General features: G+C 60.8%; 1 protein-coding gene across 1 annotated transcript; it reads left to right on the top strand.

Moving 5' to 3' along the window:
* The first annotated feature begins 4,537 nt into the window (after nucleotides 1–4,537).
* Nucleotides 4,538–25,848, top strand: NKAIN4 (sodium/potassium transporting ATPase interacting 4). Its single transcript, XM_070588815.1, has 6 exons — nucleotides 4,538–4,688; nucleotides 12,164–12,301; nucleotides 13,319–13,399; nucleotides 14,503–14,697; nucleotides 21,689–21,749; nucleotides 25,409–25,848. The coding sequence occupies exons 1-6, from the start codon at nucleotides 4,635–4,637 to the stop codon at nucleotides 25,420–25,422; spliced, it is 543 nt and encodes a 180-aa protein (XP_070444916.1). The 5' UTR covers nucleotides 4,538–4,634; the 3' UTR covers nucleotides 25,423–25,848.
* The last annotated feature ends 186 nt before the right edge of the window (nucleotides 25,849–26,034 follow it).

Genomic DNA, 26,034 nt, shown 5'->3' with positions numbered 1-26,034 from the left:
AACCGCCAGGGCCGTTTGCTCTCAAAGGAAGGACAGTCAGCGGTGGTGCCGGCAGCTGCCTTTCATCTGGTGGGGATGGAGGGTCAGGCTGTCCTCTTTGGGCAGTTCTGGGGATTGGCCTCTACTTTTCCCGGAGTGTTTGCTGCTTGTTAGAGATCTCTCCCAACTTCACCTGAAAACATCTGTGCACGGGGCCGTGTCTGCTGCTCTTGGTGCGTGAGGACCTGGAGGCGTTTTGACAGTGGAAAGGCTGTGAGCTGACCCCACACGGGCCCCCCGGACGCCGCACCCTGGCCGGCTCGGGGGCTTTCCTGTTGTTTCTGCTGGGGGCGGGGGCCCTGCAGGAGAGCACCCCAGAACCCGAATCCTGCCTCTCCAAGCATAGCAGTTGATGGTGGCCCCCAAAAGATAGGTTCCTAATGCCTGGAACCTGTGAAGCTGGCCTTCTTTGGGAGAAGGGTCTTTGTAGACGTGACCGAGTTAAGGATCTCCTCATGAGATTATCCCGGATGACTCGGTGAGTCCTAAATGCCGTCACATGCCCTTGTAAGAGACACGCAAGGGAGAGACAGACAGAGGAGAAGCCACGTGAAGATGGGGGCAGAGATGGGAGGGACACGGCCACCAGCCAGGGACACCTGGAGCCATGAGAGCCGAAGTCAAGGACGGATCCTCCTTTTGAGGCTCCGGAGGGAGCAGGACCCCGCCAATACCTCCATTCCAGCCCTCTGGCCTCCAGAACTGAGAGAATAAACTTCTGCTGTCTAAGCCACCCAGTCTGTAGTAAATTGTTACAGCTGCCACAGCAAATTAATACATGAGGTTTAAGGAAGAAAAAAGAACGAACACAAAGCCCGGCCTGAAGGGGTTCTGGTGCCCTGCGGCCCGGCCCAGGCTCTCAAGCACAACTGCCCCCAGGCAGGATGGCCCCATACGCTCGGGAGCATCCACTTTCACCTCTGGATTCAGGGGCGTTTCCCGTTGTCCCAGCTCTGTCCCGCAGACCCCAGGGCAGGGTTCTGCGCCATCTGCTGTCCCTGTAAGCCCGTGGGCCGTGTGACATTCCCAGCCTCTTTGACGACTGAGGCATCCTTGCCCAGGGGTGAGGCTCCTCTCCGTTCCCCCAGGCCCTGGATGGTCTGTGAGGGGCCTGGAGACAGCCCACCTCTGTTCTCTGGCTGTGACTCACGATGCTGCAGGTTCCTGCTGCCCCAAATCCGGTTCCTGTGAGGGGGAAGAAGCTCTGATTTGTGTCTTGCCATCTGGGAGTTGATGCGAAATGGAGATTGGCAGCATTCAGCTTTCGAGAACCATAATACTCAGCTAGAAGGAATGTGAAATGAGGTGTTATGTAAAATCTCACTGCCTAGAGGAGGCTGGGTCCCAGCACTGCTCTGTGCTTCCCACAGTGTGACTTGGGAGAGTCATAGCCTTGTTATCTGTAAAATGGGTGCTCTACACCCCAGGGGTCCCTCTACCTGGCCACAGCATTGTGCATGTCCCAGGGCAGGTGGGGTGCAGGTGTATGGATGCCATCCATCCTCTGCAAAGCCCCACACATCTGAGGTCAACATCCGAGCTGCTCTGGTTGACCCCTGACCTCTCCACTTCTGGGACAGGTGACACCCAGGATGGCCACCAACTCTGATACTCAGTGCTGTCAGCAAGCGGAGGCTAACTGCTCAAGGCTCACCGGGCATTTGCTTTCAAGAGGAAGAGCAGACAGCCTCCCATGACTTATTTCACTTAGCGTGATATTTCAAGTCCATCCACAGTGTGGCATCCATCAGTGCTTGGTTCCTTTTCATAGCTGCATAATGTTCCATTCTGCAGATATAGCACATTTTAAACAATCTCTTCATCCATTCAGGACACTTGGGTTGTTTTCACTTTGGGCTATTATAAACAATACTGCTATAAACATTTGTGTGCAAGTTTTTGTTTGAGCGTTTTCATTTTTGGGCGTCTATACTGGGAGTAGAATTGCCAGGTCCTATGGTGACTGTATACTCAACCTCTTGAGGATCTGACAGCCCGTTTCCACGGTGGTGGCACCATTTCACACCCCAGCAGCTGCGTGTGAGGGTTCTGGTTTCTCCACGTCTGTGCCAACACCTGCTCCTGTCTGTCTCTCAGATCCCAGCCATCCTAGGGGGTGCGAAGTGGTATCTCACATGGTTTAGATTCACACTTCCCTTTCCAGGTGAGCACTGGGAACTATAGCAGTTTAGTCTGTCTCCTGCGTGGGCCTTGGGCTGTCCATCTTCTGTGTGTAGACAGTGCAGCGACACCATCATCCACGCATCCTGGCATAGGGGGTGAAGGTACCCAGGGGAGACATTCCCAGAGTGGTCAAGGAACCCAAGGGCGTTCACGGTGTCGCCTGGTGACTGGAGCTGCCATCCCACCCCCTTGACCTATGCCACCCAGGAGTCTACACAGCTCTTTCCTTTTGATAAAATTGAGACCACACTGTACAAAACGAGGGGCTGTCCCAGGGGACATTTGTCTATGTCTGGAAACATTTTTGATTGTCATGACTGGTGGGCTGCCACTGGCATTTAGTGGGAAGAGCCCAGGGATGCCTCCACAGGGCACAGGACCCCCCATAGCAGAGAGTCACCGGTCCCACATATCCAGGATGCTGCTGTTGAGACCCCATTGAAGTAGTATTTTGCCTCCTGTTCTTTTCACTGAATAATTTTTCACAACCATCCTCGTAGGAAGTTCCACCATCTTCATTCAGCCCGTTCTGAAGGTCAAGACTTGCAAAGAAGGTCAAGACGTTGGGCAGTGAGCCCAAGCTTCCCACGTGAGGCCTTGTCTCTGTAGAGCCCCACAGCCCCCACCCCAGGCCTGCTGAGTCACCATCAGGAACTGGACCTCACACTCAGGGGCTTAGAGGCCCCCTCTGCTCCCCTAGCCCAGCGCCCCCAAGGCTGTCCTGAGTGGTCTCCAGGGCCCCCTCTATGCCCTACACTGCATGCTCCCTCCCTTGCTCCCATCAGCAAACAGGCTGAGGACCCCCTCACTCGCCAAACCTTTCTTGCTGGCTGGGGTCTGGGAGCTGCGGTCCCCAATAGAGCCTGGCTTAGGGGTCTGGGGTGGCTTCCTCCCAAGTTCACTGAAGACCTTAGGAGAACTTGACCTTGCTCTTCTGCTAAATGGACTGATAACCTTTGCCCTGACCACTTCGAGGGACTGTGGGACAGTCAACCAACGTCAAGTAGGCAAAAACTCTTGGTAGTTTGTAAAATCACATGAGTGGGGTCAGGAATGAGGTCGCTGTGGGAAACTGACCTCAGCTCCCTCCTCTGTGAAGGGGGCTGGTGATAACAGGGTGGCCGGAGCTCCAAGGAGTGGATGTCCAGTGAGCCCTCTGCAAGTGCCCCTTGCCTGGTGGTGCTGTTCAGCCACGGAAGGCCGTTCCCATCACTGTCACTGCCATCACAGTGGGGTGGGACCCTCTGGCCCTGGACTGCTAGAACCAAGAGCAAAAGCCCCAGGTGGAAGTGCCACGGGCTGGACTGTGCCAGAAGCAGAAGTGCTGCCTGTGTTGTCACCTGGCGTGGACCCTCCTCCCCCGACTCCCATGCACCCCTTTGTTCAGGTCCTGCCCTTTTCCAGGCCCTGACCATGACCATCTCCTGTCTCCCAGCACGAGATCCACTTCCTGATCAAGGGCAAGTGTGATCATGGCTCACTCTACTCTAGAACCCCAGTGGCCCGCTATGACCAGTGGGATGGAGTCCAGTTCAGCCCGTGTGCAAAGCCTCTGGGCCTCACCTCACCTGCCTCCCCTCTGCCATCTGCCCCACACCTTGCTCAGTCCCACCTCCCCACCTTTGCACAGCGGGGCCTCCCCAAGTTCCCTCCAGCACAGCACAACCCATGCCTCCAGGCTGCCTGCAACCTCAGGGTCTCCCCAGGGTCCCCCAGCCTGACCCTGCCCTGGCCCTGTCACAGTCAGAGCACAACTGGCCTGCAGGTAACCCCACATTCTTCGGCAGGTGGGCTCCTGGTAGGCTAGCTGGCCTCTCCTCCTACCCCTGGGTCCTCATCCCCCGGAGGGAGGCCTCTGAGCTCTTGACCTGGGTCCAGAATGCCTTGGGAACCTGGTGTGCACCCGGCCCCATAGGAAGGAGGTTGATGGGGGCTGGGGGGGGGGGGGGGGTGGCACACCTAAGGCCAGGGGCAGGCACAATGGTGCCTGGCAGGAGGTTTTCCCCGGGGGAAGGGAGCTGTGGTTGGTTATCCTGGACTGTATGGGGAGGGATCAAAGCAGTTTGGGGACTGTCCTGGGGCCACCGGTGTGGCCCCTTGCTGCTCCAAGCCGCCTGAGAAGCCACACCATCGCCCCTTTAAGAAGGGGTCCCACGCTCCAACCCCAGCTGGCGGGAAGCCCCCAGAGGCAGCGTGTGGGGGGCGGGGAGAGAGACGCGGCGCAGCTGCTACTCGGAGTGGGCGGAGCTGGGCCAGGGGACTCGGGGCTGCGGGGCGGGGCGAGGGCGGTGGACCCGCCTGGGGCTGCCGGGCGGGGCCGGGGGCGGCGGGACAAGGCTCTATGCGCCCAGGGCGCAGGCGGCTCCGCGTTCAGACCCGCAGAGGCGGCGCCCGCGGGCTGCGCCGACACCATGGGCTGCTGCTCCGGCCGCTGCACGCTCATCTTCCTCTGTACTTTCCAGCTGGTGAGTGGCGACGCCTCCTCGGGCCCCGCGGTCCCCGCACACTGAGGAATCCGGGCGCTGTCCCGCGCCCCCAGCCCTGCCCGCTGGGTTTGCGCCCGGGGATTCCCGGCAGGGGACGTCTGAGACCCGGGGCCTTCTGTGGCCGAAGTTCGCCCTCGCCCCGGGGGGCGTGCGGAGCCAGCGCCTTGTGAGCGACGGCCCCTCCGTGCGCGCGCGCGCCGGGGCCGACCGGGGGCTCCTGAGCTGCGAGGACAGATGCCGGGGAGCGGCTGCAAGGGGCCCGCGCGGAACAAAAGCCTTCGGGCGGGACGCGTGGACCCTGCTCTCGCAGCCTCGGGCTCGGGGCGTCCCTGGGGGCGGGGGGAGCCTGGCCCGCGCTCAACAAGTCCCGTGGGCACGGCGCCGTCTGGAAGGGGCGCTGCTGCGCGCGGTGTCCACCCGTGTCGCAAGGCGTGGGTGGCCCCGAGTGTAGGCGCACAGAACGTGTGAGAGTGTGTGCTCCCTTTCCGAAGCCAGCACCAGGGGCCGAGTGAGCCGCGGAGTTCGTTTCTGAGACCTGACAGCCCCTTGTGGTTGTAAGTTTGGGAATGAGTGTGTGTGTTGGGGTGTGTGAGCCCGGCCCTGCCCGCCCCTGTTGCCTCCCTAGCTGGAGGAGGTGGTCCCTCCTTATTCACCCGGGCCTGGAAAGATGGGGAGCCAGAGGGAGGTTGGAGAAGGGGGTGGGGCACGTGCCCAGGGCTGCACTTCGCATCTTTTGTGGGGGGATTAGCTGGGCCCCCTGGATGCAGAGCTTTATCAGAGAACTTGGGCATCCCTTGGCCAACTTTCCATTCTGCCCTTGGATAGAGCTCCAGGGACCCCAGGTCTTCCCCCATCCCAGGACCTGCTGTTCTGGGGGAGGGGGCTAAACAAATGTCTCCAGTGGGCTGGGGGGGGGGGGAGATGATGATGGGCCCCTGGGTCTCTGGTCTTAAAAAGGAAATGCTGCTATGCTGATGCTACACTGGGTGTGCTTCTGGGCTCAGCTGGGCAGGGTGCTTTCTCCTCGGGAAGCCAGAGGGCCCAGAGAAGAAGAAGGGTGCCTCAAAGGAGTGTTAGGTAGAAAGTCCTCCTGAGCCCATGGCTGTGCAGGGTCCGTGTCCTGTCCTCCACCTGGGGCAGGGCTTCTGGCCGAGCTGGCAGGGGACCAGGATACACGGGCTGGCGTGTCCCACCTGCGGGGGGAAGGAACTGCCAGAGCTTCCCTGTGGGGCGCTCGGTGCTGCTGAAGCGTGAGGGGCATGGGTGATGGGGAGCTTGGAGGGAGGTGGGTGGTCTGCAGGGTTTGTGCTGGACAGATAAGGCTGAGAGATAGCCCTGGGCCCCACAAAAGGCTGTGAGGCCCCAGGACTGCTCCACTGGCAATAGGGAGCTATTGCAAGCTTTGGAGCAGTGGTGTCACTATCTTCAGCGGGAGGCTCCCCCACTAGTAGGAATCCCTTAGGAGGCTCCCAGGGGTGGAGTTGGGAAGCAGAAAGGGGAGGAAGGGATGATGGGGTGAAGGACAGCGAGGAGCCCGGGCTGACGGAGAGGTTTGCAGTGTGGCGACTGGCAGCTGGCGGTGGTGTCTGGGCCTCAGGAAGCAGAGCTGCTTTTGGGGTGCCATGGCTTTGGTTTCGATGTGTTGAGTTTGGTGTGTGGGATGCACTCGCAGTTGTCAGATGGGCTGGAACTCGGGGCAGGAGAAATAAATGTGCTGGGTGAGGGGTGTGGCCTCCCGGCTCGGGGGTCAGACGGTTTAGCCTCTGTGGTGGACAGTGCACAGATGGGTGCCCCTGCAGGCCCCTAGGACTTGGCTGCAGCCAAGAGGGAAGTGTTATCTTCACTTGAGGGCAGCAGGGTTTCCCTGGACAGAGGGCTCCTCGAAAACTCTCAGTCTCAGCCACACGAGCCCGAGGGCCGGGACTGTCCCCGGGCAGCTGGCCAGGCTGCGGCTGAAGTGCAGCAGGGAGTTTGGAAAGGCTTTTGTCCTGGCTGTCCACCCGTCCCTCTCGGCCGGGTGGAGGGGCAGCAGAGCAGGAAGAGGTCTGACACCACCTGCGGCTCTGGTCACTGCGTGCGGGGTGGGGAGCCGAGGAGGAAGCATGGGGGGAGTCCTGTGGCTTTTCTTTTCTCTTTTTGACAAGCATGAGAGCTTTCTGTTACCAAGCCATGGGATGAAGGCCCTAGCATCTCTTCTGGGAGCTTTCTCCCCAAAGAATAGCGTGAACTTTGTCTACTGGGAGCCAGCGGGGCCAGCCAGCGTGTGCTGCTGCGGTTTCCCAGGCTGTGCCCCAGCACAGTGACGAGAGGGGAGCCAGAGCTCAGTGAGACGTGTGGGGCAGCTGCCACCGGAGCTAAATCGCTCATCCCCTCTGGCCTCCTGACTGTGGCCACAGGACCACAGAGCACTGAGCCTTTCAGTGCCATGGCTTAGAAATGAAAAAGACGCCCCCCCCCCCCCCACGCCACTGTGCCATGGTGGCCACTCTGCCCGGGCTGCAGGGTCTCTTCTGGGAGCGGAGGGTGGAAGCCCCCCTCAGCCTTAGAGATCCCTTATCAAGGACACACGTCCAGTCTGAACCCTGAGCCTGGGCCTCACAGGGCAGTGCCTAGTGGCAGATGATGCGAGGCAGCGGGTGAAGAGGGGTCTTGGGGGCTGTCCTCACTCCGCCACCACCTCTGTGCATAGCGCTCAGGGCTTAGGCAGGACAGGCATCCCTACCGGTTGGTGAGGGTCTTCTGGGCACCCAGGGGAAGTCTGGGGCTCAGAGCATAATTTCATTCTGTGTCTAGAACAGATGCTGTTGGCTAGCTCTGCCCATGAGGACGGCGCGTGTGCATGTGTGTGTGTTTGTGCATGTGGATGTGCATTTCTCTTCTTGCTAGCCCCCGGACTGCCCACCACAGTGTAGGCCCTTCATGCTTGGGCTCCTCCCTCCCTCCCGCTCCCCTCCTCCTCTCCCACTCTCCCAGAGCTTTGCCCCCACCTGGTGCGATGGCAGTGAGAGGCCTGGGAGGTCTGACCCCCGCCCCGTGTGAGGGGCTCAAACTTTGTCTCAAGGGCACAGGGTGAGGGAACCATGTCCCCAAAGGCCTGGGAGGCTGCTGGCGCCCCATCCTGTGGGGAACAGGCTTCTTGGCCACAGCCAAAGGCAGACTAGGGAGGGGGCTTAATTTCTGCTTGTCCTCATCCCCTGAAACTGAATCCAGCTGCAGCAAGGTCTGCATCTGGGCTGTGATCTGCAGCCGCTGCGGGCGTCCTGCCTGCAGGGGTTCTGGTGCCCCTGCCCGTGGGGTCCTGCCTGCAGGGGTTCTGGTGCCCCTCCCCGTGGGGTCCTTGCCTGGGATGATTCTTTAGTTCTTGTTCAGCCTCTGAGCTGTAATTCTTCTGCAGCAGCATCATCCCCTCCCCTCATGGTTCAGACGGCAGAAGGAGAAAGACCTCTGGGCCCGACGCTTCCTTTTATTCCCCGTGTTTGAGGTGATGGCAAGGCAGCTCCCCAGGACCCTTCAGGGTGAAGTGTCAGTAGGAGTTCCTGTGGGAGATGTCAGTGGCATGTTCGCTCCGTTCTGTGTGTAGTTCTCGGTGACATCCACGGTTCTGCGCTGAGATCCTTCATTTTCAAGCTGTGACGGTCCAGAGTGCTCACCGATCCTGACACTCCCTCGATGTGGGGCTGATCTGAGTCTCATCAAGGCAGAGGTGGCCCTCCAGGTGGGCACGTGCCACTGGCCCGGCCTGTGCGGGGGTCCTGGGGAGCTTCTCTGTCCCTCTGACCCAGCCTTGAACTGAAGCCCAGATGCCAAGGACTCAGGGTGGGACCTAGGAACGCGGGTCCAGACTCCAGCATGGAGGGGTCTCTGACAGGAAGAGGAGTGAGGGAGGGTCTTTCCCAGTGGGCGTGGGGTCAGACCTTCTGGGGGAGATGTTGGGTTTTCTCTCCAAATAGAACTGTTGCTTTATGAGGAGCAGATGGTGAGGGGACTGCCCACCAAGCCCCCGGCTGCGCCTTCCTGGTGTCACAGCAACTCTGTGGTCCCCCTTGTGGCGCGGGGCACAACGTGGGAGCAGGACAGCATGCGGGGAGGGGCGTGTGGAGGCCTCATCAGAGGAGCTGTCCTGGGGCTTCATCACTCCAAACGCCCATTGCAGCCCGTGTGGTGAGCTCGGGCCTTCTCGCCATCAGGAGACTCCACTGAGACCTTGGTCCTGCTGACCCCTTGATCTCAGTCTGGTGAGAATCCGAGCAGAGGAGTCAGCTAAGCTCTGCCTGGACCCCTGACCTGCAGGGGTCATGGGATAATACACAGATGTTGTTAAAAGCCCCAAGGTTTGTGGTAGCTTCTTACGCAGCCACGGCTAGCTGGGGCACCCCCCATTGCCCCCAGGCTCAGACCCGTCTTGGTTAATCCAGCTCTTGTGGCCAGAACTCTCGCCTTGGCCGGAGCATATCTGCTCACCCAGAGGGTTGCTCACGGTCTCTCCCTTTCTCTGTGTAAACAGCTGGCCAAGGTCTCAGGGCAGCTCTCTGTCCACCGAGCCACTGGCCAGCGGGGACTGTGAGAACAGACGTGAAGGGTCTCCGGTTAGGAGCCCCTCCAGCCTCCCCAGTATGCAATCTAGGGGCTCTCCTTGCACGTAGGGGGTGTTTGTCAGGGTTGCAATTAAGGGTTATTTTTCGTGGTGGGACGTCGGATGAGCAGGGGCTCGTAACCCACAATGTGCACCTGAGCCCTGTCTCAGGCTTGCCCTGACGTGGCCGCTGCCCGACGGGGGCACCGGGGAATCCCCAAGGGGCCCTGGCACCCTGCTGTCCAGCTTCTGGAGCAGTTTCTGTTTGTTGCACTTGTGTTTGTGGAACACCTACTGTGTGCCAGGCACTGGGCCCTAGGGGTGAAGGTCGGGCAGAGGTCAAGCAGTCAGGAGTGTCCAGAGTTCCCCACAGCCAGGGGAGGGTGGTAGCTGTGCAGCTGGCCTCCAAGGACAGGACTGGCTGCCCCAAACTGACCTGGAGGTCCTGGGGGGGACCTTCTAAGAGCGAGGGGCAGCAAGCCCAGGACAAGTGGGATCTTCAGACCTGGAAAGCTGGACAGAGGTGGACCCCAGCCTCTCCCGGATGGGCTCTGGGGACGAGGAAGGGGGCTGGAGTGCTCCCCGAGGCAGGGGCTTGCGGACATTGTCAGAGAGGGACAGACAGACAGACCAGCGGTGAGCACACAGCCACAGTGGTGGCGCCGTGAAGGCAAAGTCTGGCTGGTGAGGACACAGCTGTCTCATGGGCAGCTGGGTCTCTGTGTGTCCCACTGTGTGTCCATGGCACTGAACCAGACCCCTGTCCCCATTCCTGGCCTGTTAGCGCCCTCCGACCTCTGCCCCCTTCTTGAAAGGCCACCAAGCAAGAACGCCCCCTCCCCCAGGGATGCCCCCCACGGTTCAGGACCTTGGCGACGAAGGACACAGGGCCTGTGGTCAGGGAGGCTGCAGCCCCACACTATCTGCCTCAGCCTGGAGGGAGCAGGGGAGGATTCCTGTAATGGATGGGCCATGCCCAGGGTCCCAGCTGCCTGCCGGGGGCTCAGACAGCTGACCCAGGCCGTCCCAGTAACAACCACGGTGCTGCGCATCGCTCCAGAACTTGCCCCTTTCTCTGCGGAGTGTTTCAGACGGCTGCCGGTAACAGAGTTTGTTCATCGTGGAGCAAACAGCAGGACCTGGCACTCTCGCTGGTCGTGGAGGGCACACTGGGAGACAAAGGGGGTCGCTGGCCCTGGTTCTCCTTGGTCACTGGAGAGGACAAGCCTATCGCTGCCTGGCCAAAGTCGCCGGCCTCAGGAGACTCGCCTGGAAAAACCCATGGCAGACCTGGGGGTGGGACACGCTGTGACAAGAGGGAAAGTGGCTCAGAGTGCCACGCTTGTGGGCCAGCCCTGCTCCCCACTCCCCACTCCCAGCTGTCTCCTAGGGCAGACCCCAGCCCCCTGCAGGACATGCTTGGAATGTCCCCCTGCCCCGACCTCCTGGAAATAGCTGCCCCCACCTTGGGGCCATGCACAGTGGCCAGGCAGTGCCCAGGATGCACCCACAGCAGCTGTTCTGGGGGCTGGTCTGTCCCTCGAGGGCTCCAGGCTGCCGGGGAGTGGAGCCTGGGTGGGGTGAGGGCCAAATGCTCTGGGCGAGGTCGGGGCATCTGTGGCCAGCAGGCCTGGTGACCACGGGGAAATCCACGGAGGCCCAGGCTGCCAGGCTCCATCCGCAATCACAGTACCGGGGGTCCCTGTAGGAGATGACAGCTGCCCTGGTCCCCTGATCCCACCCTCCCTGCTCTGCCCCTGCTCTGCCCCCTATGGTTTCAGCCCTTCCAGTGCTGGGAGGGCTGTGCAGCGACCTGGCCACTGGCTGTGAGAAGACCATCGTTTCTCCCTCTAGTGGCCAGGTGGGTGCCTGCTTGGAGGGCTTTGCTCTCTCCTCGCCTTTCAGAGCCTTCCCCCAGCCAGGGCTCAGCGGACACCCCCCCAGGCCGCACACCAGCCATCCCTCTGGGTCAGGAAAGCTCTTCCGCGTCCACAGCTCTCCCAGCGCCAGGAGCCCTGGGCACACAGTGGGCCTGCAGGGAAATTGTGGAGGGCATCCACGGGGCCGCTAGGATGCTGTCCCTTCTCTGCGGCTGTCCTTTCAGGATGTGGCAGCCCCTTCCAGCCCTCGCAGGACGCGCCTTCCTTGTCCTGAGCATGGACAGGAAGGTGGGATGCCACAGATCTGGCTGTATTTTCTCCTGGTGCGTTGTCAACACCAGCACATGTGATGGGCTGGCCCGCAGATGGCATGAATGAATGAACGAATGAATGAATGAACAACTGAGTGCTCTCTGGAGCCAGGACTGTGCCCAGAGCCAGTCCATCTCCCTTGAGGATGAAACATCAAGTTCCCAGATGTCTGACTCCCTTCCATTGGTCCTGTTGGCTGCACCTGCTGGGCTGGTGCCTGCAGAGCTGGCGGGTGAGAATGCCCTGGAAGTGGGGAGCACCCTCGCCCCCACCACCCCGAGAGCTGCGTGTCTCAGCTCGAGCTTCCTGCCCTGTTCCTGCTGTTGGCCTTAGAACCCCGTGAGTCACAGCAGCCCCATGTTCCCATTCTCCAGATGAGGAAACTGAGGACGGGGGTGCTTACTCAAAGAGGGCCCTTCAGGACAGAAGGAACACCCCATGGGGAGGTTTCAGGACTCGTCGGACTCACTGCACACTTTTACTGGAAGAGCCGAGACCTCAGTGGCCCTCAGTGGGGTGATGAGGCAGGAGAGGTGGGCCTGGGCCTCCCTCTGGGTTCCACTGCCCCTCACCCCCCTGATCCTAGGTCACCGCCGCCCTGGAGCAGCAGGTGTCCGCCCCTCACCCCCCTGCTCCTAGGTCACCGCCCTGGAGCGGCAGGTGTCCGCCCCTCACAGCCCTGCTCCTAGGTCACCGCCCTGGAGCGGCAGGTGTTCGACTTCCTGGGCTACCAGTGGGCACCCATCCTGGCCACCTTCATCCACATCGTCGTGGTCATCCTGGGGCTCTTCGGCACTATCCAGTACCGGCCTCGCTACGTTGTGGTGGTGAGTCCACTGTGCTCCAGTCCCCCTCCCACAGGTGCGCTAGCTGGGATGACCAACAAGGGGGCCTCCAGCAGCACGTTGTGCTAAAAACCACCAGAACACCCCAGAAAGGCCAGGATTTCAGCCCCACATCGTCTTCCCAGACTTCCAAGCTCCAACCTTTCCACAACCCGGGCACTTAGAATTCTCAGCTGGAAATTGTGGCTTCGGGGATGCTTTTGGGAAACTGAGGCACAGAGCCCGTGCCCAGGGGCCCAAGCCATGATTGACTCCAACATGCCCTGGCCCGTGCCCCTGCACGCAGCCGTCCTGCCTCTGGAGATGCTCAAACAAGGAGCAGAAAGTTCTGCTCTGATCAGAGTAGCACTTTCATTCAGTGCTGATTGAAACAGCTGGTCTAGACTGGGGTTTGTGGCAAGTTTTCCTGCAGGGGGCCGGGAAGTGGATGTTTCAGGCCTTTGGGCTAGTCTCTGCAGGAGGCGCTCAGCTCTGCCATGGCCCAGATAAGCCCGAGCACTGGTGATACCGAGTGTGGCTGTGTGCCAGCGGGACCCACAGAGCAGGCACTGCTGCAGGCCTCTGCTCCCCGCGGGCAGCGCACGGGGCATTCTTCTGGGGTGGTTTTTGGGGGCACTTGGGAGTTCAGGCCACTCATGCTCTTGCTCACCATTTGCCCACCTTGGACGAGCCACAGGCATCTCTGGCTGGGGCAGTGAGCAAGTAAAGTGTGCCCTGAGGCTGGCTGTGCCCGTGGGCCCATCTCCCGGGCATTCCTGCCACGGGAGCGGGAGCCTGGTCACCCTCTTGGCACGGCGCGGGAAGCTCCCTGGCTGAGACCTGTCCCAGTGGGCTGAGGGAAGTCACCCTCCGAATGGAGTGTCCCGGGCGCAGCCTCGGGGCAGAGCCCCCGCAGAGGCCTCGCTCAAGTCTCCTGAGGGCACCGGGCAGAAGCGGGTTGGGCCCCTCCCCGCAAAGAGCTGGGCTCACCTTCCCTGCCCCGCTGTCTCCTCTCCCTAGTATGCTGTGTGGGCGGCCATCTGGGTCACCTGGAACGTTTTCATCATCTGCTTCTACCTGGAAGTGGGGGGCCTCTCGAAGGTGAGTAAAGTTGAGGGTTTCACACAACGGAGGGAGTTGTGGTCGGGCCACCTTGGGAACTGGACACGTTTGCTTGTTCACTCCACGGAGGTAGGGGCTGGGTCTGCTCATGGCTCGGTCCTTGACATCCAAAGCAGTGCCGGCCCACAGTAGTGACTCTGTAAATGTTTGGGGAAAGGCCAGTGAACTGATGGATGGATGAGGGGCTGTGGGCATTGGCGGACAAGCGGCCTCTAGCCGGGGGCATGAGATGCACCAGGGAAGGCTTCTTGGAGGAGGGCGCTTCAGAGCCTGGTCAGCGCCTGGAAGGAGAGGCAGGGCGGGGAGCCAGGGAGCAGAGAGACCAGCCCTAGCAGAGGTGTGCAGGTGGGAATGCCAGCAAGGGGGCCCTGCGCCAGCCAGGCAGAGCAGACGCTGCCTTCCTGCCCTGTCCTCTGGGCCACTCTGCTCTTCCAAATGCCAGTGAAGTCCGCTGGCCCCTCCGGCAGGGAGGGGTTGGGACCACATCCAAGCCGCGTTCCTCTGGGAGTGTCCTTGCTGAAGAAATTCTGTCTGAGCTGCACGGTTTGGGGCACTTTGGGCATAGTGTTTTGTTTCATCCTTGCACGAAGCTCAGAGATAGGTCTTAAGAGCCAGGAGTTGGGGTGGGGTTTGACCCAGGTGCCTGGCACGTGTGGGTGGTGGGGCAGACTGGACCCTGCTTTGTGGGGCCACATCTGGGGCAGCAGCGGGGGAGACAGACATCAGTTCAAACACGACTAAAATGGCAGTGTTGGTGAGACGTGAAGGGGGGCCCAGGGTACCTTGAGAGCACTCCCTAGGGGTCTGACCTAGGGCAAGGAGGCCTTCCTAGAGGAGGGGTGTGAGACGAGGGCCCAGCACAAGCAGAGCGAGGCCTTCGCTGTAGGGGAGCAGCTGGGAGGGCCTTGGTGCCCCTGCCCCCCACAGCTGGAGCCCAGGAGGCTGGAGCCCAGGAGGCCGGGGGCAGGGGAGGCGGGAGGGCAGGTCACCCCTCACCCTTCCCAGGGAGCCCACGTTGGGCTGCGCTGGGTGGGGGCTGGCAGCGTCTCTGGTTCTAACCTGGTCCCACCCCTCACCCCCAGGACAGTGAGCTCCTGACCTTCAACCTCTCCCACCACCACTCCTGGTGGCGTGAGCATGGCCTGGGCTGTGTGCGTGAGGAGCCGGCGGCCAGCCTGGGGCTCCTAGACAGCCAGGCCCCGGTGCCGGGTGATGGCTGCGCCCTGGAGCACGGCTACGTGGAGGCCCTGCACAGCGCCCTGCAGATCCTGGTGGCGGTGAGTGTGGGGGAGGGGTGATGGGGGTGTCGGGGGTGCTTAACATGCTGGGGGACCAGGTCTCAGGCCTTTCCTGCACGCGGCGGGACCCGCTGTCCTCTGCCTGGGCAGGATGCCCATCTTCACCCCCATCCCTGACCGAGAGGTAAGGAATCACACTGCCACCCTCACCTGTGTGGCCTGGGCCACCTGAGCCTCAGTGTCCCACTCTGTGAGATAGGCCAAGGATCAGCTCCAACCCCAGGGTCCACGTGAGGATGAAACGAGGGGACAGAGCTGGAAGGTTCTTGTGATGCTGTGGGCCTGGCTGGGGACAGTGGGGCCCTCTATGAGGGGGGATCCAGATGAAGGCTCCTGCCGTCCCCTCCTATCCCTGGGGAAGTGGGGCCAGGGGAGGAACCTCGAGAGCTTCCCCCTGACCTCCTGGGAGGCAGAGGGACCTGCAGAGGGAGGCGGAGTCGAGTCTGGCCTGCATGCAGCCTTTCTGCTCCTGTGTGTCGAGAGCAGGGTGCAGACGCCCAGTCAAACTTGAGTTTGAGATATGCGACAAGTGTGAGTGTGTTCCGTGCCACGTCAGGACATACTTAGACTAAGATGATCTGCCAGGTATCTGAATCTCAGATTTAACTGGGCATTCTGTATTTTATCTGCAGCCTCAGAGAAGAGGAGCGATTTAACATAAGGGGCTGGGAGTGGGCACAAGGGTCTGCAGGGCTCCGGGGCTGAGTGAATGCCTGACACCTCACCCCTGCTGGGCCATGGAGGGTGACTTTCCTGGGGACTAGGGTGGCAGCCTGGGTGACTTTAGCAATAAACTGGTCACCTCTCCAAGCCTCAGTTTCCCTTCTGCGACCTAGACAGAGTTAGCTTCAAACCTGGGCCCTGTGTGGGGGACACTGTGTCCACACATGGCATGATTGATCTCACTTGTCCTCTCGTTACCTCCCTCGTGCCCCCAACGTGTCAATGAGGAAACCAAAGCACAGTGAGGGGGACGTGCTCAAGGCCATGGAGCTGGTTGGTAGCTGTAGCAGCTGTCTACTGCTGTGTAACAAAGTTTCCCAAAATGTCGTGGCTTGAAACAATACAGCTTTGTCTCAGTTTCCGAGGTCAGGAATCTGGGAGTGGCTTAAATGGTGGGTCCTGGCTCAAGATGGTTCATGAGGCTGCAGTCAGGACGTTGGCTGAGGCTCCGGTCGTCTGAAGGCCACACTAGGGCTCGGTGGCCCTCGGCGGGAGGCCTTAGTTTCTTACCACGTGAACCCCCTTCAGGGCTGTGTGGGCATCCTCTCAACATGGTGGCTGGTCCCCCAGGGCGGCCATCCAAGAGGGAGGGAGAGTCAACTGCAGTGCCCTTTGACCTGGCCTTGGACGTCACACTCCATCATTGCTGCAGTCTCAGTGTCCATGCAGGCCAGCCCTGCTCAGTGTAGGGATCACTGCACAGGGCATGAACGTGGGGGCAGGGCCAGGGGGGTGGCTGGGGGGCTTCTGCAGGAGCAGAGGCTCCTCTCACTGTTCTGTCAACACAGACAGGCCGAGATTCCCATCTTTTGCCAAGGCCCAGGGTCCCTGGATTTGAGTTCTAGGGAGACCCAGAGCTCTTGGCTGCCGCTCTTTCTTTCCATCATCTCCCCCAGGGAGGGGAGGAATTGTGGCCCCACTTTAAGAAGGGGAATGTGGAGGTTTGACCTAAGACCACACAGCCAGCTGCAAGGAGCTAGAATCTGGATGAGGCTGCGGCGGGAGTGTGGGCACAAGCCTCGTTCAGAGACAGGAGGTGGGGGGCACCTTTACCACACCCTCTCTGGGGCTTGGCTGGTCTGGGACACACCACTGCCTGGTCAGCAGAGCCCAGGGTGGCCTTGACCATGGGTGCGTGGCCTCCTTGTTCCAGAAAGACACCTGGGCCCCTCGTGATGGGGTGTGGTTGAAGCATGCCTCCCTCCCCAGATCCCCTCAAAGCTGGCACCAGGGGAAACCCTCATCTCACAAATCTCCAGACACCTCCTTGCTCTGAAAGCCTCCAGCTGCGTCCCGCAGAGCCTGCTCCGGGGCCCAGACTGAATGTGTGTCCGTTCCCCAGGCGTCGACCTGAGCAGGCCACCCCAGGTCCAGCAGCAGGGCTGAGTTTTGTCACCAGACTTTCATGGTCCATGGCAGTCTGGAGTGTGTCGTGATGTCACTCGCCAGGGGTGGAGCCTGCTACAGGGAGGATGTCCTACCCTGGGCTGCCTTTCAGCTGGGGGTCTCGCAGGGAGTTCGTCCTTCCAGGGGTGTGCCTTATCAGGGGACCCAAGTGTCAGGAGACGTGTCTGGATTCGAGCAGTGGGTCAGAGGTCGGAGATTGTGGATTGACCACGAAGAAACTCTGTGAACTCAGAGGTGGTCCTGACAGCCTGGAGGTCCATGAGGAAAGATGGAGTCATCAAGCATTTCCAAAGGGCAGCCACAGGGCCTTGCCCTGGCCACACCGAGGGGCTTTGTTCTATGTGGGGAGAGGTGCCCTTTGGGCTGGAGATCCCCACGCCGGGCTCCTCTCTGAGCAGGGTGACTACTGCCCCATGTGTGGCAGGGCTGCATGAGCAAGGAGCGTCTTGGTGTGCCCTGAGCCAGCCCAGGCAGAATTCTGGCTTTACAACCGAATAAGTCTCCCAGGGCCACTGTAACAAAGAACCCCATGGGGTGGCTTGCAACAACAGAAGTTTATTCTCTCAGTTCTGGAGGCCAGAAGTCCAAAATCAATGTGTCCCAGGGCTGGTTCCTTCTGGGGCTCTGAGCAAGGATTTATCCCAGGCCCCCCCATGCTCCTGATGCTGCTGGCAGCTGTTGGCGTCGTCTACATGTAGATGTCTCACCCAGATCTCTGCCTCTGTGTCCTGATGGCTGTCTCCTTTGTGTGTATTTCTATGTCAAATTTCTGTCTCCTTTTCCTTGAATTACACCAGTCATTGGACTTAGGATCCACCCTAGTCCAGTATGGCCTTGTCTTAATTCCATCACATCTACAAAGACCTTGTTTCCAGTGAGGTCACATTCATCCGTTCTGGGGTTCAAGACATGGACATATATCTGAGGACACAATTCAACCCACAGCAGCAGCTGAACAACCATCAAGATTCTACGTGTGGGTTCCAGCCCCTGGAGGACTGAAGTGGCAAAACACTGTCCCCACAGGGGTGATCCAGGCCCTTTCTGAAGCTGCCTGTCATGCTTGCATGGTGAACGGTGATGGGCCAAGTCAGGCCAGTGGGAGGCCCCACTGTGGGCTTTGGTGGCCCTGGAGGACAAGCGGCATACGTTTCCTGACACGATTGTCCAGGGGGGCCATCTCCTTGTGTCCTGCCCACCTGCACCACTGTCCCTGAGCCCCTGCGGTCGCAGAAAGCCCACAGAACCTAAGGCCTCTCAGCAAGGAGCAGCCTTGCAGGGGACTTTGGAGCCTGTGCCCAGGGGAGGCTGGCATCACACAACCAGGTGCAGCCTGGCCATGGGTTCTCCAGCCCTGGACAGCAATGAGGACGTGGGTCCCAGTGATGCCACTTTCCCACTGTGCTCCCTCAGTGAGCCACTCAACCTCTCTGTGCCTCAGCTTCCTCTTCTGTAAAGTGGGAAGGTAACAGTACCTTCCTCAAAGTGTGGGTGGGAGGACTCGACGGGAAAAGCAGGTAGGGGCAGAAAGTGCTCAGTTTGGCAGTGGTTTCGCAGGCACCACGAGGATGTGTGCTGTGCTTGGTCTTGTCTGGTGTGGCCACTGGAGGGAACTGGCCAGGTCCAGAGGCTCCTGCCTCTCCTGGTGCTCTCAGTGGTCAACACCAACATGTCCAGGTGGATATTGGGCTTAGAGGATGGAGATTCTGCAGTCAGCAGCTGACGGCGGAAACTGAATTCCAAATCTAGGGACATCCCTGGTGAGAAACTGTGACAGTTCAGGTGGCCTGGCAAACTTCCAGGGTGCCCTCCTCTCCTGCTCTTGTTGATTTTCCTACAGCAACCCAGACTTGGGGGCATTTGGGGTGCTGCCCTTCCCTCTGGTGCTGGCACCCTCTCTTTCCCTCCACAGCTCCCTCACTGAGGCAAAGTGAGGGCCCAGGTTACCTGAAACCACGTGAGAACCCAGGTGTATTCCTTGAAAGGAGAAAGGACCCACTTGCCCAGGATACACCAAGCTTCTGAAGTCTCTTACGGAATTTGTGGAGAGATGACAGAAAGCAAACTGGAGACGGACAAATGGAGATTCTCGGGGGGCATCTGTGATGTGCTGCTGGTGGGGCCACTGCTGGAGGGGGAGAGTTCTGCACGTCGATGGGATAGACAAGAGGGGCCTCTCCTTTGCTTTTCTCCTTCACGACAGGGGTGGGATTTCTCTAAGGAAATGTAGGTTTCTAAAGACCAGTCAGCCCTGCTCCTTTGCCTTGCTGGGAGCCACCCCTCTGCTGTTTGCTTGGAGTGTCTAGGAGAAGCAGACCCTTGGCCATCCCTGTGCAGTCGGGTGGCCAGGAGACGGCCAGCCAGAGGAGGCAGTATGGCTGGTGCTGGGGGAGCAGCGACTGCAGGCCCTGGGGACGTCTGGAGAGCTTCGTGGAGGATCTGGGTGGGAACCCGGAGGATGGCCAGGAGGGGCGGTGGGAAGGCAGAGGTGTGGGCGTGGGGTGTCCTCCCCCAGGACCCCGCCTGAGGAAGAGGAGGGCTGCGGAGGCGTTTCAGCACCACGGCCAGCTCCCGGGCTCGACTCCTGCGCGTGCGTGTGTGTGTGTGTGTGTGTGTGTGTGTGTGTGTGTGTGTGTGGTTTGGGGGGGAGCCAGAGAGTGGGGACAGGAGAAGCCTTTGGGAAGGCTTTTTAAGTTTGTTTCAATAGCGAGGAGGCAGGGCTGCCCAAGTGGGCACGGAGGAGTCCCTGGCCTGCCGCCCTGAAGGACCCGGGCTTCCCGAGCAAGGGGCACAGAGCCTGAGCTTTTCCTGCTCTCCTCTGTGCCAGTGCCGTCCCCATGTGGTCTCTCTACTCCTTTGATGTGCATCATGGTGTCAAGCGGACTCTTGAGCCCGTTCCAGGTTAAGTAACCCCCCTGAGGCCTCACCACTGCTGATGGCGGCCTAGTCAGGCCTGGGAATGATGCTGGAAGCTCTTTCCTTCCCTTGGCCCCTTGCTCCAGAAACCGTGCCACCGGCTGCCTCCCCTTGCCGGTGTTTCTCACCCCTTCCTGGGTTGCCTCACAGAGAGACCCCCCCACTCCCTGCCCTCTCCCAGAAGACCTGCCATAGTTCCTCCACAGCAGGAGCCCCTATGAAATCTTTGTTTATTCCCTGACCAGTCATGGTCCCAGCAAGACAGAGGTGGTGCACTCAGATTAGGCTAACTCCCGGGGGCTGGTGAAGGGGCTGTTCTAAGTGTGGGTGCCCTGTTGGGACCACATTGGGTACCCCACTCCCCAGGGGTGCATAGCCACAGCGGTGTTGCCAGCCTGGCCTGAAGGGAGGAGTTAGGATACCCGGGCAGAGTTCTGTGGAGCTGCGGCCCCCCTTTCCCCCGTCCCTGCTCCGTGCTGGGAGGCAGCCCTGCAGAGAAGGGGCTGGGGGATGCTGCCCTGCTTCTCCTCCTCCCTCCCATCTCCTGCTGGGCTCCCCTTGGCTAACCCAAGTTGGAGGGCATGGGAGCCTGTGGACACTGTCCACACTGTGCAAGGTCAAGAATGTGGAGGGAGGGTCTATGGGGGCAGGTGGAGCTCCTCCGACCCACCACCAGTGGAACCTCACTCTGTGCTACGTCCTGGCGGCCCAGACCATGCTTGGTATGGGAGGTGCTCCAGGAACAAGTGGTGATGCCCCAGAGGGTGCAGGTCTGGACTCAGAGGCCGGAGGGCATGACCTTGCAGTTCTGGGCTGCCTCTCAGGCTTCCAGCTTCTGTGGAAGAGGCTGAATTTGCTTCCTCTGCAGAGCCTCCTAGATGAGCTGGGGTGGGGCAGCCCCTCCAGGGGCCCTGCGAGCACTCAGGGCTGTGGGCTTCCCTGGGAACCCCAGGAGCTGCCCCTGTGGCATCAAGATGCATTTTGCTGTCATGTTAAAAGGAGCAGCTCGGCTCCAGGGCCACTGTGCGCGTCGTCTCTCAGCCCAGCTGCGTCAGGGCAGGTCCCATTCATTCTCTTTAAGGAGGATGCAGTTTTGATGGCGGTAAACGCTACGCTTGAGAGTAACTCAGCCCACCATTAGTATCGCCCGGGTCTTGTGAGTGTAGAGGGGACGGGCAGTGGGCAGCGCCAGCCCCACCCCATCTCAGCTGGAGCCCTTTCTCTCACAGTGGCCCTGGTGCCCCAGCATGGGCATGTGTGTGGGCTTTAATGTGGGCCTGCCCTCTTTCCCCTGAAGTCTGAGCATCCTCATGAGCCTGGCTGAGGAGCCTCTGCCCAGGTCCCGCAGGGCAGCAGCCCCGTCCACTCTGCCCAGAATTACCCCCTGAGCTGCGACCTTAGTCCATCTCTCCTGCACTTTCTTCCGAACCATGCAGCTTGGCTGGCTCGAACCTCTCCAGCTGTGGCTGCGTGTAGATGGCTCCCTCCCCAAGGAGGAGAAACCTCGTGGTTGGCTGCTTAAGACCAGAGGCCCGGGGGATGACTGGCCACAACTGAGGGGGTAGGGGGTCAGCCTGGGGCTCCATCCAGGCTGTGGTCGCCTGTCTCCGAGGGTGTCTCTCTGCATTCCATTCCCCTGTTAAAGCAGGGGCTTGGTCATCTTCCTGACTGACTTGTCCCTTGGCCAGTCCTCACCCCCTTGACGCCTTCACTTACGTCGCCCCCTCGCCCACAAGTGATGCAATCTGGAACTTCAGAGCTAAAGAGGCCGGGCAGATCAGCTCTCCTTGTTCTTTTACAGAAGAGGAAACTGAGGCCCAGGAGAGGCTGTGGCCTCGTGGTTAGGGGCCTCTGTCCCACGTCCCACAGTGATGCTCCTGGAGATTGCCTGGCGTCCTCACCCTGGCCTCTCCGTGTCTTTCAGCTCGTGGGCTTTGTCTGTGCCTGCTATATGATCAGCATTTTCACCGAGGAGGAAGATAGCTGTAAGTGTGCGGCCGCCAGCCTCCCACAGGAGCCTGGTAGTGACCTGGCCAGGCCCCGCCAGGCAGTGGGGGAGGGAGAGGGAAGCAGAGGGCTGGCCACAGAGGGGGAGGCTTCATTTGCTCCTGCCTGTTGTGGCTTCAGCCTGAGACCTCACCTCTTAGATGGGCCCCCATGCCCATTGGGGCCCAGCCCCCTAAGAAGAGATGAGGAGGGGTCCTGGGCTGTGGGTACCAAGGGTCAGCTTACCCCCTAGCCCCCCAGGTCCAAGGGCTTCTGTGCTGGGGGGCCAGCCCCCCCCCATCACCCCCACAGCTGCTGCAGGTGGAAGGCTGAGTCCTCAGGCCTGCAGAGGAACAGACCGCTCCCCTCCTTGCACTGAGAGCTGGGCCTGCTGGCCCTGGGTATCCCACCAGCCCTCAGGACTGGCTTGGGCCCATCTGAGCAGCTTCTCACTTTTCCTCCACGTGGAAGCCCCTTTTGACTTTCCTCTGATCAGCAGCATCAACACTTAGGTGCCCTCGCTGGCCCCGACGTGCCCCAGCTCCGACATGGTCTCATGGGAAGACCCCAAAGAGAAGAGCAGAGCCAGGGTGGGCAGGGGCTGGGCACACCCGGGGGCGCACAGCTTCTGTGGACAGAACCTTCTCTGGAGTTGGAATCAGAATTGAGAGCCTCTGTTCCCAGGAGTCAGGTGGCCATGGGCTGGGTGGTCCATGTGTCCTTCAGAGACCAGGCTCACTCAAGGACCAGCCGCCAGCCCCCTCAGCCCTTGTGCTGCGCGACCGCCAAATCATCACTCAGACCACAGCTGGCTGGGAGGACACAAAACAGAGCTCGTGTGTCGATTACACGGAGGCGTTTTGGGAGGGGAGCCAGCCCTGGAGTCAGAGACGCACCGGCTTTGCCCGGCAAGCCTGTGCCGCTCACTACTGGTGCAGACACAGCTTCAAGGGCAGGCGATTGACGTTTGTGAACATGATGGGGGCAATGACCAGGAGAGCCTGGCAGGCCTGGCGCAGCCCCTCAACAGGCTCCGAGGATTGGCTGTCACGTCCCTGCTCGGTTTCCCCAGACCACATCCCCCTGCTGAGAGTGTCCACTGAAACCTTTCACCTGGAAGCCGCTCACACTATTTATCATCCAAAGAGAGCTGTCTCCAGGTCTGGGCGGTGTCTGCCCTCCCCTGGGGCTCCCAGCTCACCTTTGTCCTCCCATCACTGCATCCCTGTGCCCACTGTCCACCCTCCCACGACTCGCCTCTGTCCCCCCATCACTGTGCCCACTGTCCACCCTCCCCCCGGCTCGCCCCTGTCCCCCCATCACTGTACCCACTGTCCACCCTCCCACGACTCGCCCCTGTCCCCCCATCACTGTGCCCACTGTCCACCCTCCCCACGACTCGCCCCTGTCCCCCCATCACTGTGCCACTGTCCACCCTCCCACGACTCGCCTCTGTCCCCCCATCACTGTGCCCACTGTCCACCCTCCCACGACTCGCCCCTGTCCCCCCATCACTGTGCCCACTGTCCACCCTCCCACGACTCGCCCCTGTCCCCCCATCACTGTGCCCACTGTCCACCCTCCCACGACTCGCCCCTGTCCCCCCATCACTGTGCCCACTGTCCACCCTCCCACGACTCGCCCCTGCCCCCCCATCACTGTGCCCACTGTCCACCCTCCCACGACTCGCCCCTGTCCCCCCATCACTGTGCCCACTGTCCACCCTCCCACGACTCGCCCCTGTCCCCCCATCACTGTGCCCACTGTCCACCCTCCCACGACTCGCCCCTGTCCCCCCATCACTGTGCCCACTGTCCACCCTCCCACGACTCGCCCCTGCCCCCCCATCACTGTGCCCACTGTCCACCCTCCCACGACTCGCCCCTGTCCCCCCATCACTGTGCCCACTGTCCACCCTCCCACGACTCGCCCCTGTCCCCCCATCACTGTACCCACTGTCCACCCTCCCCGTGGCTCGCCCCTGTCCCCCCATCACTGTGCCCACTGTCCACCCTCCCCTGGCTCACCCCTGTCCCCCCATCACTGTGCCCACTGTCCCCCCATCACTGTGCCCAGTATCCACCCTCCCCGCGGCTGGCCCCTGTCCCCCCATCACTGCATCACTGTCCACCCTCCCCCTGGCTCGCCCCTGTCCCCCCATCACTGTGCCCAGTATCCATCCTCCCAGGGGCCCCTCAGCTTGCCCCGTCCTCCCATCACTGCATCCCTGTGCCCTGTGTCCATCCTTCCCCAGGCTCATCCGGTCCCCCCATCAGTGCAGGAGGGTCTGTGGTGGGCGTGTTCTCCATTCTGTCATCTTTTCCATTGTCTGGGTTTTGTTTTATTTGGATCTCAATTTCTTTCAGTTGATTTCATTGGTGGATTTGATCCATTTCCTCTCTACCATGTCCATGAAAAGCCTTCCAGCCTCTTGTTCAAGCAGGCTTACTTGTAAGTATGGCCGGCAGGGCCTGCCCCCGGCTGGGCCTGGCCAGTTGGGTTAGCACAGCCATGAAGTTCCTCTCTGTGGGGAAGCCTCACCAGGCATCCATCTGTCTGTCTGTCTGTCCATCCTCCATCCATCCATCCATCCATCCATCCATCCCCCACTTTTCAGAGATCTGCTCCTTGCTGGCTCTGGGCAGGGTATGGGGGCACAGAGCCCCTGGAGTTTGGCCCCCACTCCCTGGAACTCTGAGCCAGCAGGTCTGCGGAGTTGCGTCTAAGCAGGTTTTGTGCCAGGGGGCTGATGGGGCACCAAAAGGCCACCTCCCAGGAGGGGACATGGAAATTCTCCAGGGGTCTCACTGTGGTGGGCAAGTTGGGGTGTCAGTTTGCTGTCTTTGGAGGAGCAGACTTCTTCCCTCCTGGAGAGCAGCATCCACAGCCCCACACACCCTGGGCCTGGGCTGCTCCGGAGCAGCTTTTGCCACCAGTCCTGCCCCACACACAATCCTGAAATTTGGGCTCAGAAGAGGCGGCTGTGGTCCTTCTCTCGGTAGAGCTGTGCCTCCTCTGTCCTGCCCAGGCCCTCAGAGACCAGCCTGCCTTTCAGGGCCACACCTGCAGCCATCCCCTGGGGACCCTGGCCCTCTTGGGGACCCCAGACCATCTACCCTGGAAGTGAAGGCCCATCATGGCCAAGGGCCATCAGAGGTAGAGGGCATCCAGCTCCTGTGACGGGAGCAGCCTCACGCAGGCCCACGTGCTGGGCAGGGTACATGACAGTTGACGTCCAGGGCCCACTTTGAAAGGCCTGCCAGGCTGGGCAGGCCTCTGGGGCTTTCCCTCCAGCTATGGAGGCTGAGGGCCAGAATGACCCAGGGTGAGCGCTGAGCTCCACGCCCTGGCCCCTGCCTGCACCCCGCAGAGCGGCCAGAGCCAGCTCTGCAGGAGCAAGGCCTGGCCTGCCTGGCAAGGAGCCTGAGGCCTGGGCCGGGCCTTCCAGAAGCCCAGCCCCTCACCCCCGACCCCTTTGCCAAAGGCCAGGAAGCTCTCCTCTTCTTGGATTTTGTCCCAATTGCATTTCAAGCTCCCCAGGGGAAGAGGGCACAGCAGCCCCCACTGACCGCTGACTGCCCGAGCCTTCCTCCCCTGGCTGGGAGCTGCTCCTCAGGGGTTCTCTGACCTCCATCCACCCCTTGCCTCACCCCCACAGGCCTGCGTAAGTGAAGAAGCACCGATCCCACTCCTGCGACCTCCAGCCTCCATGACCCACTGCAGGCAGCCAGGAGACTCACAGCCTCCCTGCCCCCAGGGCCCTGCAAGTGGTCAGAGCACCTGCCCCAGTGCCAAGTGAGTAGACACCAGGCAGGGACAGCTGCAACTTCAGGAGAGTTTGCAGTTCCCTTTTTCTGAAAAAAGACAAGACACAAAAGAAAACTGCATCCCCGGTTTCCATCAGCACCAGGATCAGGCTCCACCTGCAGCAGTCCTGGGACTGTTATCCAGGAGCCCCTTCCTGCGCACACTGCTGCTGTGGGGAGCGGCTCGCCATGGGGACTGAGAGACAGAGAACGCATGACCCTACCACGAAGGTCAGTGTGAGCCCACGGTGCCCCCCGTGAGTGGCGGGGTCCCCAATTAAACACTGTGTACACTGGCCGGTGGCGAGTCTGTCCCAGGCAAAGCCCCCCACCCTGCGCCAGGTACGGCGACTGAAGGAGCCTGGGGTGGGGGCCTGGGCTTCACCAGGGGTGGGGGCCCTTCCACCTGTAGGCGAGGTGCTTCCTTGTCACAGGCCGGTGACACCATCATGGAAGGGGATCTTAGGCCCTACAGCAT

The sequence above is a fragment of the Equus przewalskii genome, chromosome 21 (assembly GCF_037783145.1).
Source record: "Equus przewalskii isolate Varuska chromosome 21, EquPr2, whole genome shotgun sequence".
Lineage (NCBI taxonomy): Eukaryota > Metazoa > Chordata > Mammalia > Perissodactyla > Equidae > Equus > Equus przewalskii.
This window is presented reverse-complemented; position numbering and strand designations above follow the sequence as displayed.

Bases quoted from the DNA above. Each gene is read 5' to 3' on its own strand.
- NKAIN4 (XM_070588815.1), top strand. From the start codon at position 4,635: ATGGGCTGCTGCTCCGGCCGCTGCACGCTCATCTTCCTCTGTACTTTC. The intron at 12,302-13,318 runs GTGAGTCCACTG...TCCTCTCCCTAG, and splicing joins GGCCTCGCTACGTTGTGGTG to TATGCTGTGTGGGCGGCCAT. The intron at 13,400-14,502 runs GTGAGTAAAGTT...CCTCACCCCCAG, and splicing joins AAGTGGGGGGCCTCTCGAAG to GACAGTGAGCTCCTGACCTT.